The following is an 11,941-nucleotide window of genomic DNA, read 5'->3' on the forward strand; positions in this document are numbered from 1 at the left end:
AAGCATGGGGGAGAAGACAGAACCCTGAGGCACCCCACAAGTGAGAGCCCAGGGGTCTGAACACTCATCCCCCCCCCCACTTTCTTAACACGGCCCAGGAGGAAGGAGCGGAACCACTGTATGACAGTGCCCCCAGCTCCCAGCCCCTCAAGACGGTCCAGAAGGATGTTATGGTCGATGGTATCAAACGCCGCTGAGAGATCCAGCAGAACTAGGAAACAGCTCACACCTTTGTCTGTAGCCCGCCGGAGATCATCAACCAGTGTGACCAAGGCAGTTTCAGTCCCCATGATGAGGCCTGAATCCCGACTGGAAGGGATCCAAATGGTCCGCTTCTTCCAGGCGTGCCTGGAGTTCTTCAGCAACCACTCGCTCAATCACCTTGCCCAAGAATGGAAGATTTGAGACTGGGCCATATTAGCCATATTAGCAGCATCTAAAGATGGTTTTTTAATAAACGGTTTAATGACCGCCTCTTTCAGCGGGTCTGGGAAGGCTCCCTCACAGAGAGAAGCATTCACGACCCCTCAAAGCCCATTGCTCAGCCCTTCCCGACTAGATTTTATAAGCCAGGATGGGCAAGGATCAAGGAGACAGGTGGTTGGCTTCACTCGTCCAAACAGCCTGTCCACATCCTTGGAGGTAACAGATTGGAATTGATCCCACGAAACTTGACTAGACTGGACACAAGAACTCTCCTGCCCCGGCCCTGCTCCCACGGTGGAGTCTACCTCTTCCTGAATCTGAGCGACTTTATCTGCAAAAAACTTTGCAAAATCATTGCAGGAGATCATGTGGCCCATACTGGGCCCCAATGTAGCAGGTGGTTCCACTAAATTGCGAACCACCTGAAAAAGTCTCCTGCTGCTGTTTTCTGCAGATGCAATAGAGGCGGAGAAGAAAGTCTTCTTTGCCGTCGCTACCGCCACTTGGTAGGCTCAACATTGAGCTCTAACCCGTGTCCGGGTTAAAAAAAAAAGAACCCACAATAAAACAATACAAACAAAAAACTGTAAAAATTACAAACACATCAAAATCAAATAATTCCCAAGCCCAACCAAACATCCATCAAAAGGGAAAAAAGAAAATTTTTAAAAACATTTTTAAAAGAACATTGTGCCACTCCGAGTCCTCCTGGCCAGCAGGAGCAGCAGCAGCAGCAACCGTCCTTATGAGGCCTGTCAGGCCCCGCCCTGGGCCAGGTGGTGAGTAGCAGGAGCGGGGCCCTCAGGCACTCACGCAGGGAAGTTGTTTCAACAGGATTGCTTTGCTGCACATTTTATTTATGGATGCTTATTTCATTCGCCTCTCGACCTTCCTCTCCCACTCGCCTCCTTCCTCTTCTGCCTCTGATTCTGCACTGCATTCTGCCACAGAGTCTCCCAGCTCACTAAGCCTTATTACCACTTCAGCTTCTGAAACCTCCTCTTCCCAACCTTCTGCCTCTTCCCCCTCTGACCGCCAGTCCTTCTTCTACCTCTACCTCTTGGGCTCTCAGCCGTCTTCCCTTCCTGGTTCCCCAGCTGCTTCCTCCCACCATTCCTCTGTGTCCAACCAGTTCATGACATTGCTCCATCCCTCGGCCTCAGTCCCCACACGGCAGCTTCCCCTGACCTGATCTGGTTCCACAGCCGCTGCTTCCCTTCTGCTCCCATGATAAGGTGGATCAGGAGGTCTTGCCGCCATCCTTCTGCCACCTGCAAGAGAAAAAAGGTAAGCAGGACGCCAGGAGTACCTGCTTCTCTCACAGGTGAAACAGGGCATCTCTAACTGCAGATGGGCTTTTGAGAAAGACTTACCTGCTGAGAGCATTTGAATGTTTGTGCCTATTTAATATGTTTGTTGTGCAGAAATACATCTCCCCTCCTCTGGACCCTTCTTCCCAACTGTCTCCCCCCAAAACAAGATGAAAAGAACCCTGAGATGAGTTGGAAAACAAACAGAATGAGACCAAATGGAGAAAAACTACCTTCCTCCTTACCCAGTGGCCTCTCTCTGGTGTCCAACGGAGGCCTCTCTGCCTCACTGGAATCCAGGTCCATTTCTGCAAAGAGATCCTTTCCCTGAAAAAGAAACAAGGATTCAAAACAGAGAATGGTGAGAAATGTAGGAAAGAGAATAACAAAGACTTGAAGGGTGTGAGATCTCATTCCATGGATGCTTTCCTAGAAAATGGATGGGTCATCAGCAGATCATTATGGGATGTTCTCTGTCCTGTTTGGCGCCCCTTGGGAATATCCAGAGGAAAGTCTCTCTCACCTGCTTTCTCTCCTCTGCCTGACTCAGGAGGAAACCTTCGGCCAGGGCCACCGCCTGGGAACTGGTCTCCGTTCCGCATTCCCTCACCCAACTCTCCATCTCCAGAGGAAGGACAGCCAGGAACTGCTCCAAGATCACCAGGTCCAGCATCTCAGCTTTCGTGTGCCTTTCCGGCTTCAGCCATTGGTGGCAAAAGTGGTAGAGTCGACTGCAAACTTCTTGGGGTCCTTTGGCCTCCTGGCAGCAGAACTGCCTCAACTGCTGGTTCTGCACCTCTGAGCAGAGGGTGTCCTCCTCACCCAGGATCTTCTGCACTGGGTTTTCCCAAAATCCCCCACTGCTCCCAGTTTGGCTGGCATGGCCTCTTCCTGCTTCGGGGAGAACTGAGTCTCGCTCATCCATTTGTGCGCCCAGGAAGCCTCTGAAAGATTGGAAGGAACCCTTTGGTCTTCTGCCAATTTCTGCCCTTCTAAATGAGAAGCTGTAGCAAATCCTAAAAGGCAAATACATTGTTCTGTTACAGAATTTGTGTGTGAGGAGGGGGAATGTTTCCCTGAGGAAGCATGAATGAGTCTTGCTGGGAACCAGGGCTGGACTGCACCGCATCCCAGACCGTGAGCTATCTTTTTGAAAAGAAAGAGGAGGAAGAGGAGAAGAAATAAGTCTCTAGCCTTCTAGCCACGTAAAATGTGGAGGCAACTGAAGGGATTTCTGGGAGATTAATCAACCTGGTTTCTGCTGGTTTCCAGTCAATGCATGAAGTCAGAACCGACTGAGAAGGGAGTCATTTGTATCTTGTGAAACATGGATGCTTGGCTCTAGTGGGGGTCCTCACCTGGGGGTCCTCAGGAGTTGCTCTCCCCCACTCCCCTGCTTCTGTCTCCTTTTCTTGTACTTGGACTCTCTGCCACTCTCCAGACAGACTCCTGGGGTGGGGTCCCTTTTTCTTTGCTCGGAGGGCGAGGAATGTATCTGACCAGCCCCTGAGAGCCAAGTGGGAAAAGCCAAAGACATCTCCTTTGAAATTTAGGTGGGTTATTTTTTATTTTAATATTATTATTACTATTACTATTATTATTCTGTTAGATAGCTTGACACACACAGCCATTCATGCCAAGGTCCCTGGAGGCTCGGTGAGTAGAATCATAGAATCATAGAGTTGGAATAGACCACAAGGGCCATCGAGTCCAACCCCCTGCCAAGCAGGAAACACTATCAGAGCACTCCTGACATATGGTTGTCAAGCCTCTGCTTAAAGACCTCCAAGGAAGGAGACTCCACCACACTCCTTGGCAGCAAATTCCACTGTCGAACAGCTCTTACTGTCAGGAAGTAGCAGCGCCCATTTCCGGCTGCTTTGCCAGCAACAATCATAGAATCATAGAATCATAGAATCATAGAGTTGGAAGAGACCACAAGGGCCATCGAGTCCAACCCCCTGCCAAGCAGGAAACACCATCAGAGCACTCCTGACATATGGCTGTCAAGCCTCTGCTTAAAGACCTCCAAAGAAGGAGACTCCACCACACTCCTTGGCAGCAAATTCCACTGTCAAACAGCTCTTACTGTCAGGAAGTTCTTCCTAATGTTTAGGTGGAATCTTCTTTCTTGTAGTTTGGATCCATTGCTCCGTGTCCACTTCTCTGGAGCAGCAGAAAACAACCTTTCTCCCTCCTCTATGTGACATCCTTTTATATATTTGAACATGGCTATCATATCACCCCTTAACCTCCTCTTCTCCAGGCTAAACATGCCCAGCTCCCTTAGCCGTTCCTCATAAGGCATCGTTTCCAGACCTTTGACCATTTTGGTTGCCCTCCTCTGGACACGCTCTATCCCTTTGGGACAGAGAGGATGTGGTCCTGGGATGCCCTGCTCTGGGTGCGAGGGGATTGCTGCAGTGGCCTCCGTGGGGAGCTGCCCTTGGAGACGACTGGGAAACTGGTTTGCAATGCAGCAGCCAGACTAGGGGCTGGGATCCCTCTCTTTATTCCTGGCCTTTCTCTCCTACCTTTCTTTCCTTCCTTCCTTCCTCCACGGGGGGTGTTTTCTTTGGGGGGGGAGCTAGTCCACCTCCTCGTCCAGCTTTGGAAAATCATTTGGACATGTTTCCTCTGTTGTGCAATGAGGCTGAGCGATGTCACACAGAGTTAAACTCCCAGAGACTCCTTTTTTAAAGAAGGGAGATTTTTTTTTGACAAGGGGGTGGCGGCGGAGGGCCACATGAGTTTGGGATCCTCTGATCTCCAGGAAGGAGAGCGTGACAGACCTGGCCCCTCCCGGATCAGGCCCCCCAGGCATCTTCCCCTGCTGCAGCCCTGCGACCCCGCCCCCCGTCTCCCCACTGCACCCTCTGGGGGGAGAGAGAGGAGACTCACCAGATCCCAGGAGGGGACAGCGAGGCAGCCCTTGCAGCAGAGACCCCAAAGCAAGGAAAGGACTGGGGAGGGAGGGGCCTTGGCTCTGGAGGACCTGGCCCCCTCTTGTTTCCTGGCCTCTCTAGGAAGGCAGCTCACTTCCCTTTAACCCTTGCCAAGCCGAGTCCCTCCAGCTCAGCCCTCTCTCGCTTGGCAGAACCTCAGATTTCTATTATTTTTATGGATTAAGGGGGCAGCTGCCCCCCTGGCTGCGCCAATGCCCAGATATCCTTTTGGGGGTGAGGCTCTTGGCTGGACTCTGAGCATCTCCCTCCCTTGGCCAGAAACCAGAGGAAGAGCTTGCAGGAAAAAGGGCTTTGCAGGAGGCAAGGAAGTGCCTCCTAGAATTCAGGAGTGGAGAGATAGGAGGGGATCCCAGGGTCATCTAGTCCAACCCCCAGCAATGCAGGAATCTCCGCTAAAGCATCCATGGCAGATGGCCGTCCGATCTCTGCTGGGAAACCTCCAAGGAAGGAGAGTCCACCACCTCCCAAGGGAGACCTTTCCCTGCCCAACTGCTCTTAGGTGTCCCTCAAGGCAGCGGGTCCTGTGTTCTATACCTGCTGAAACAATCGCACTGGCTGCCAAGGAGGAACCGAGTAAATTTCAAAATAAATAAATCCTATTCTCATCATAAATGAGTAATACTTTCTTATGCATGCTTTTTATGCTAATATACAAAAGTATGCCATTTCCCTTTCTAGATATGCTTAATTGCTAATTCAATGGACTGAAAATGGATTGTTGTTATTTTTATGTTTAGGGAAGCTTTTTATATTTGATGGACTATTGTATTTTAATACAGTGGTACCTCGCAAGACGAATGCCTCGCAAGACAAAAAACTTGCTAGACGAAAGGTTTTTCCGTTTTCGAGTTGCCTCGCAAGACGAATTTCCTTATGGGCTTGCTTCGCAAGACGAAAACGTCTCGCGACTTTGTTTCCTTTGTCTAAAAACCGTTAAAACCAAGGGTGCTTAGCTTGAACAGCTGCAGTTGCGACTTGACTTCGAGGAGCAACTGTTAGCACGTGGTTTGGTAGCCTTTTCTCAGACTTTGCTCACTTTTGAATCTTTTCCAAAACTTTCCCAGAACTTCTCTTGCATCCATTTGGTAAGTTAAACTTTTAAAACTTTTTTGGGGGGTTTTGGATTTTGGGTTGGGGTGTTTGGGATTCAAGGACTTGGTGTTGTGGGGGGGGGGGTTGCGATAATCTGGGAGCTTGTGGGCCTTTTTTGGGAATTTTTATGATTTTCTGTGACCATTGGGCCAGTTTGTTTTTTTTTTTGAAAATTTTTCTGAGTTTGAATTTCTGAGTGCTGGCTGGCTGGGGGAACAGTTGGGGAGGTTTCTGCAGGAATCTGGGAGCTTGTGGGGGTTTTTTGGGAATTTTTATGATTTTCTGTGACCATTGGGCAAGGTTTTTTTTTTCAAAAATTTTTTCCCCTGAGTTTGAATTTCTGAGTGCTGGCTGGCTGGGGGAACAGTTGGAGAGGTTTCTGCAGGAATCTGGGACCATTGAGCCATGTTGTTATTTTTTGAATTATTTTTTTTTGTCTGGGTGGGGGAACAGTTGGGGAGGGGTTTGCAGCAGTTGGGGAGGGGCTGGGGGAGCAGTTGGGGAGGGGTTTGCAATTTCTGTGTGGTGGGTGGGTGGTTGTCTGTGGGAACAGTTGAGGTTTTTGAAGGCATTGGTGATTTTTGAAGCTTTTCCAAAACTTATTTTGCAGCCATTTGAGGTTTCTGAAGACTTCGGTGATTGATTGTTGAAGCTTTTCCAGAACTTCTCTTGCATCCATTTGGTAAGTTAAACTTTTAAATTTTTTTTGGGGGGTTTTGGATTTTGGGTTGGGGTTTTTGGGATTCAAGGACTTGGTTCTGGGTTTTAATTTCTGTGTGGTGGGTGGCTGGGTGCTTTTGAATTTTTTGGATTTGAAGCACATCACTGATTTCTTTTTCTTTTTCTGAGTTTACGAAGGTAAGAGCTGTGCTGCCATGGGACCCAAGAAGACTGCTGCTGCGGTGGCCGGCGAGAGGAAGAAGGAGAAGGTGACGCTGGAAATGAAGAAGGAGATCATCCAGAAGCACGACGGCGGAATGCGTGTGACGGACATCGCCAGGGAGTACGGGAGGAATCCATCAACCATCCGGACTATCCTGAAGATGAGGGAGAAGATCCTGGCGACTGATGCAGCCAAGGGAGTCACCAGGATCGTGAAGAACCACCCAGCTGTTCTGGAGGAGGTCGAGAAGTTGCTGCTCATCTGGATAGAAGAGAAGCAGCGTGCAGGGGACACAGTGTCTGAGGCCGTCATTTGTGAGAAGGCCAAGGCCTTGCACGCTGACCTCATCCGGGAACAGCCAGGAACCTCAGGCGAGCCAGAAGTCTTCAAGGCAAGCAGAGGTTGGTTTGAACGGTTCAAGACAAGATCTGGCATCCACAGACAAGATCTGGCATCCAAGTGGAAGGAGGTGCAGACTTTTGCAGAGCAGCACCACCCTGAGAAGCATGTGGCACATGACGTTGGGAACATTTTTGATACGAGGGTCATGTCGCCTTTCAGGGAGGTGCTGAAAAGGCGGATGAAGCAGCAGACTATGGACAGGTTCTTGAGCAAGAAGCAAAGAGTGGAAGAGGAGCCTTCTTTGAGTGGTCCCCCAGAGTCTTAGAAAATGTACTGTACACTTTGTTGATTTTTAAATGTTTTTCTGCCATGTTTATAAAGTTAATTTATTTTCCCTTCAATTTTTGAACTGCTCTTTACAGTATGTGTGACTTTAAAGAGCAGTTAATAAACTGTTGTTGTACCAAATTTGGCTTTGTTTGGACTTTTTTTGACCATAGGAATGCATTAATTGAATTTCAATGCATTCCTATGGGATTTCGTGATTCGCAAGACGAAAAATTCGCTAGACGACAAAACTTGCAGAACGAATTAATTTCGTCTTGCGGGGCACCACTGTATTTTGTTGGAAGTCGCCCAGAGTGGCTGGGGAAACCCAACCAGATGGGCAGCGTATAAATAAATTATTATTATTATTATTGAAATTGATCAGGTGAGTGTTCTCCTTTCGAAAGAGGCAGGTGGAATTTATATGGTTGCTAATAGCATAACCTTGAAAGACTAGTGAAATATGGGGAGCCCTAGAGCTGAAAATGGATGGTTGCTGTTATTATGTTTTGGGAAGCTTTTAATATTGGATGGACTATTGTATTTTGATATTTTCTTGGAAGCTGCCTAGAGTGGCAGGGGAAACCCAGCCAGATGGACGGGGTATAAATATATTATTATTATTATTATTATTATTATTATTATTATTATTATTATTATTATTAGATTAAATTGATCAGGTGAGTTTTCTCCTTTCAAAAGAGGCAGGTGGAATCTCCACGGTGGCTAATAGAATAACGTTGAAAGGCTAGTGAAATATGGGGAGCCCTAGAGCATCTGCTTGACATGCAGAATGTCCCAGTCAGTGTAGACCAGGGGTCCTCAAACCATGTCCTGCACGGCCATTTCAGAACCCGCCAAGTGTCCGAGGCTGAAAGCATCTTGCCGCCCACTCAGTCAGTCCCCGCACTGCACTGAGGTAAACGCCACAGGTGTGGTGGCGGCTCTACCAATGGAAGGCCAGGGGGTTTCGCCCGGGGACGGGGAAGTGTTGTCTTTTGGCTTGAAGAGTGAAGTTGAGGTTGGTGGAGGAAGGCAGACTTGGATCAATTCGGTTTCGTTACGTAAAGGTTTACTTTAAAGGTGGGAGAAGGAAGTATAGTCCTATTTTTGTGCATGGAGCAGCGGTATTTCCACTCATGCGGTTTACATGCTCTGAAAGCTGGGATCTGTTTTGATATTTAAATTTTTAAAGGGTGGAATGGAACCGGATATTGACCACCTTGTTAGCCTGGGGCAGGGGTCAGCAACCTTTTTCAGCCATGGGCAGTCCACCGTCCCTCAGACCATGTAGGGAGCCAGACTATATAGGACTATACTGGATTATTGTAACTCGCTCTACGTGGGGCTGCCCTTGAGACTGACCCAGAAACTCCAGCGGGTGCAGAATGCCGCGGCGAGACTCCTTACGGGGTCTTCGCTACGAGATCATATCCATCCGGTATTATACCAGCTGCACTGGCTCCCGGTGGAGTACAGGATCAGGTTTAAGGTGCTGGTTTTAACCTTTAAAGCCCTATACGGCCTAGGACCCTCGTACCTACGGGACCGCCTCTCCTGGTATGTCCCACAGAGAAATCTACGGTCTGCAAATAAAAACATCCTAAAGATCCCAGGCCACAGAGAGGTTAGGCTGGCCTCAACTAGAGCCAGGGCCTTCTCGGCCGCGGCTCCAATCTGGTGGAACGCTCTGTCACAAGAGACTAGGGCCCTGCAGGACCTGACATCCTTCCGCAGGGCCTGCAAGACAGAGCTGTTCCACCAGGCCTTTGGTCAGGGCGCAGCCTGACCCCCTCCTCTGGCAATCGGCAATCTGCACAGAATTTTGCTTGATGGTTGCCATTAATTTGACTTTAATTTGATTTGATTAATTTTATAATGAATGTTTTAGAATGTTGTTAGCCGCCCTGAGCCCAGCTTCGGCAGGGGAGGGCGGGATATAAATAAAATTTATTATTATTATTATTATTATTATATATTTTTTGCGGGGGATGAACGAATTCCTATGCCCCACAAATAACCCAGAGAGGCATTTTAAATAAAAGGACACAATCTACTCATGTAAATACACACTGATTCCCGAATTGTCCGCGAGCCGGATTGAGAAGGCGATTGGGCCGGATCTGGCCCCCAGGCCTTAGTTTGCCTACCCCTGGCCTGAGCAGCCACATTATGGTTATAGGAGGCCAGGATTGGCCCCCAAGGCTTGGAATGCCTCTCCTCCCCTGCAGTAGGAACTTGGAATCAAGAGAAAACTCTTGTAATATCCTTGCCAGGTGCTCAGGGACGGACTCACCTGTCCCCATGTCCTTCTCTTTGCAGATGTGCGGTTGCACATCCCTCCCCCAGGAGGGAGTATTGGAGAGAACCAGAGCAGGGACTCAGACCTGCCCTCCTTGCCCCCCACTCTGCACTCTCGGATGTGGAGAAGCCCTCCCTTCATGAGGAACTGACTTTTGCCTTTCAGCTGCTGGAGGAAGATCAGCTGTACCTGCCGGAGGTGATTCAGAACTGCCAGGCAGCTCAGCTCAGGGGGCCATCCTGGTGAGTGATGGGAGGTGTGGGGGACCCCCATGGGGAAGTGGGGAGGGAGGGGCTTTGGAGAAGGGGTTGTCCGTCTGCCAGAGAGGAGGACCCTACTGGCCTAGGTTCACGTATCCCGTTTGAAAGGGGAATCATCTGAGGGACTTCCTGTAAACATCTGGGTCAGGAATGCTGTTCCTGGAATGGACAAACACACAAGACGTAACCAGCTCTGCATTCACATAAACAATACTCTTCTATATATTCTGATCATAATATCAAAGGTTTAGCTTGCACATAAACAACACATAAAGTGCAATAATATAGACGGAAGTCCCCAATAAATCAGTTCATTCATAAAGACCAAATGTCTGCTAGTTTCTGTTCCACATACGTTCATAAAGTCCAAATTGGAGCCTATTACAGTTCCACAGTCTTGACAAGGATTTCCGGAATAATGCCTTGTTTCGCTCTCATTGTACATCCATTGTACATATTCTAAGTAATATAAATGAATGTAATGTCACAATTCAACATATTTTAACAAATTAACAAACCTGTGTATGGATCAAGTTTGCTCTACATTTGTTGTTTTAAAGGGGTCACTTAAAGAAGAAAACCTTACAGCTGCAGATTTCTGTCACCTGTAGCTAAAATCAATGCTGCGCCTGTCTATATACATTGTAAGACTTGTTGTTCTCTGAAGAAACCACTGTGTTAAAAGTTCTATTATCTTGATACTTCATATATGGTATGAACTTTTAAAGCACGATTGTTTATGTAATTTTAATTTGTTAAATGATCTAGTGGTCGATCCACAACTCTGGTCACTGCTCCCTGAGAAAAGCTCAAGAACTCTGGGCAAAGACAATGGGTAGATCACTGGCAGGATTTTTATTACTGGGAGTAGATCTCAGTCTCTTGGAAGTTCTGGCATTGTGGCCATTTCAAGGTACAAGCACAACTTTAATTGCCACTCATCTTTTGTTGATATTAACTCATTTTCCAGTATTTTGCTATTAACATCCTAGCCGCTGTTGTCGTGTAAAGAAACACTCTTTTATTTTCATTTGGTATGCTTATTGTTAGAATATCAAATAGGAAAGCTTTGGTTTTCTTTAAAATAAATAGCATTTATTTTATTTTATTTTATTTTATTTTATTTTATTTTCCCTTTGGGGACATGTCCACCACTTGTGGAATAAGGTTTCCTTCATTTTGTCTGCATCTCCAACACTTACTCCTGATATTTATTTATTTTGACTGATTTGGATGGGGTCAGGTACCATCTAAAAATCAGATAGCATGTGGTGAATTTTATGTCTTTTCCCATAATTTCCCCCATTTTTCATCTTGATTGGATAGCCACAATTGTGTGCCCATTTCACCAGCACCTCCTTCACCTCCTAGTCCTTAAGGTTCCAGTCCAGTAACAATCTGTGTGGTTTTGATAATATCTTTGTATTATTTAATATTTAATAATAACTTTTTAAAAGATCTGCTATCTTTGTGTCAAGTCCATTTATTTCTTATCTGGAAAAAAATGTTTAACTGGTAATCTATCTTTTTTACTTTTGTTTTCTTTTTATATTTTTACTTTTTTGTATTTTTAGCATATAATAACAGTAGTAAATACCGTTATATGGAAATGTGATCCCAATATTGAAATGAATAAAATGATTAACTTTCTAAGATAATCATAGTGTAATGAATAAAATGCCTGCAGCTTCCCAAGAAAACTCAAGGAGATTCTCCCCTTTTGGGCTTTTACCTCTTCCCTTTATAACTGTGTCTTTAAGTCCCAAAAGTCCTGCCCCCCCCCCCCCCCGCTTACAGGATATCCCTTCTACAGATGTCAACGCAGACCTTGTCACCACAAGACTATTCATTACCTGCAGCAGCAACAACAAAAGACACCAGAGTGGCTGCAGCTATCTCTTTCCAAAGGCTATAGATTGACGGGGGGGGGGGGCTGACAAAGGGGGGGGGGAGTTGAATTGCAAGCACATTCTCTCACCTTTTAAACCTCAAGACTCTGTGCCCCAGGATTGAAAAGATACAGTGGTGCCCCG

At 47.1% G+C, this 11,941-nt stretch overlaps 1 protein-coding gene and 1 long non-coding RNA gene across 3 annotated transcripts in view; one reads left to right on the top strand and one right to left on the bottom strand.

The window, feature by feature from the left end:
* The window catches only part of LOC114595412 (uncharacterized), a 58,634-nt gene extending 53,810 nt beyond the window's left edge, over nt 1-4,824 (bottom strand). Inside the window, exons 1-2 of one of the 2 annotated variants that reach the window (XM_077928060.1) lie at nt 4,638-4,824; nt 2,260-2,752 (exon numbers count right to left, since the gene is read on the bottom strand). In XM_077928060.1, the coding sequence (XP_077784186.1) occupies nt 2,260-2,661 (402 nt within the window). In that variant the 5' untranslated portion in view covers nt 2,662-2,752; nt 4,638-4,824. The remainder of the gene's footprint in view (nt 1-2,259; nt 2,753-4,637) is intronic. The other variant, XM_077928062.1, reaches the window with a different exon arrangement.
* LOC114595519 (uncharacterized) overlaps nt 1-11,941 on the top strand; it is a 128,508-nt gene that overhangs the window by 10,918 nt on the left and 105,649 nt on the right. The window lies entirely within an intron of this gene.

Source organism: Podarcis muralis, chromosome 4, assembly GCF_964188315.1.
Source record: "Podarcis muralis chromosome 4, rPodMur119.hap1.1, whole genome shotgun sequence".
Classification (NCBI taxonomy): Eukaryota; Metazoa; Chordata; class Lepidosauria; order Squamata; family Lacertidae; genus Podarcis; species Podarcis muralis.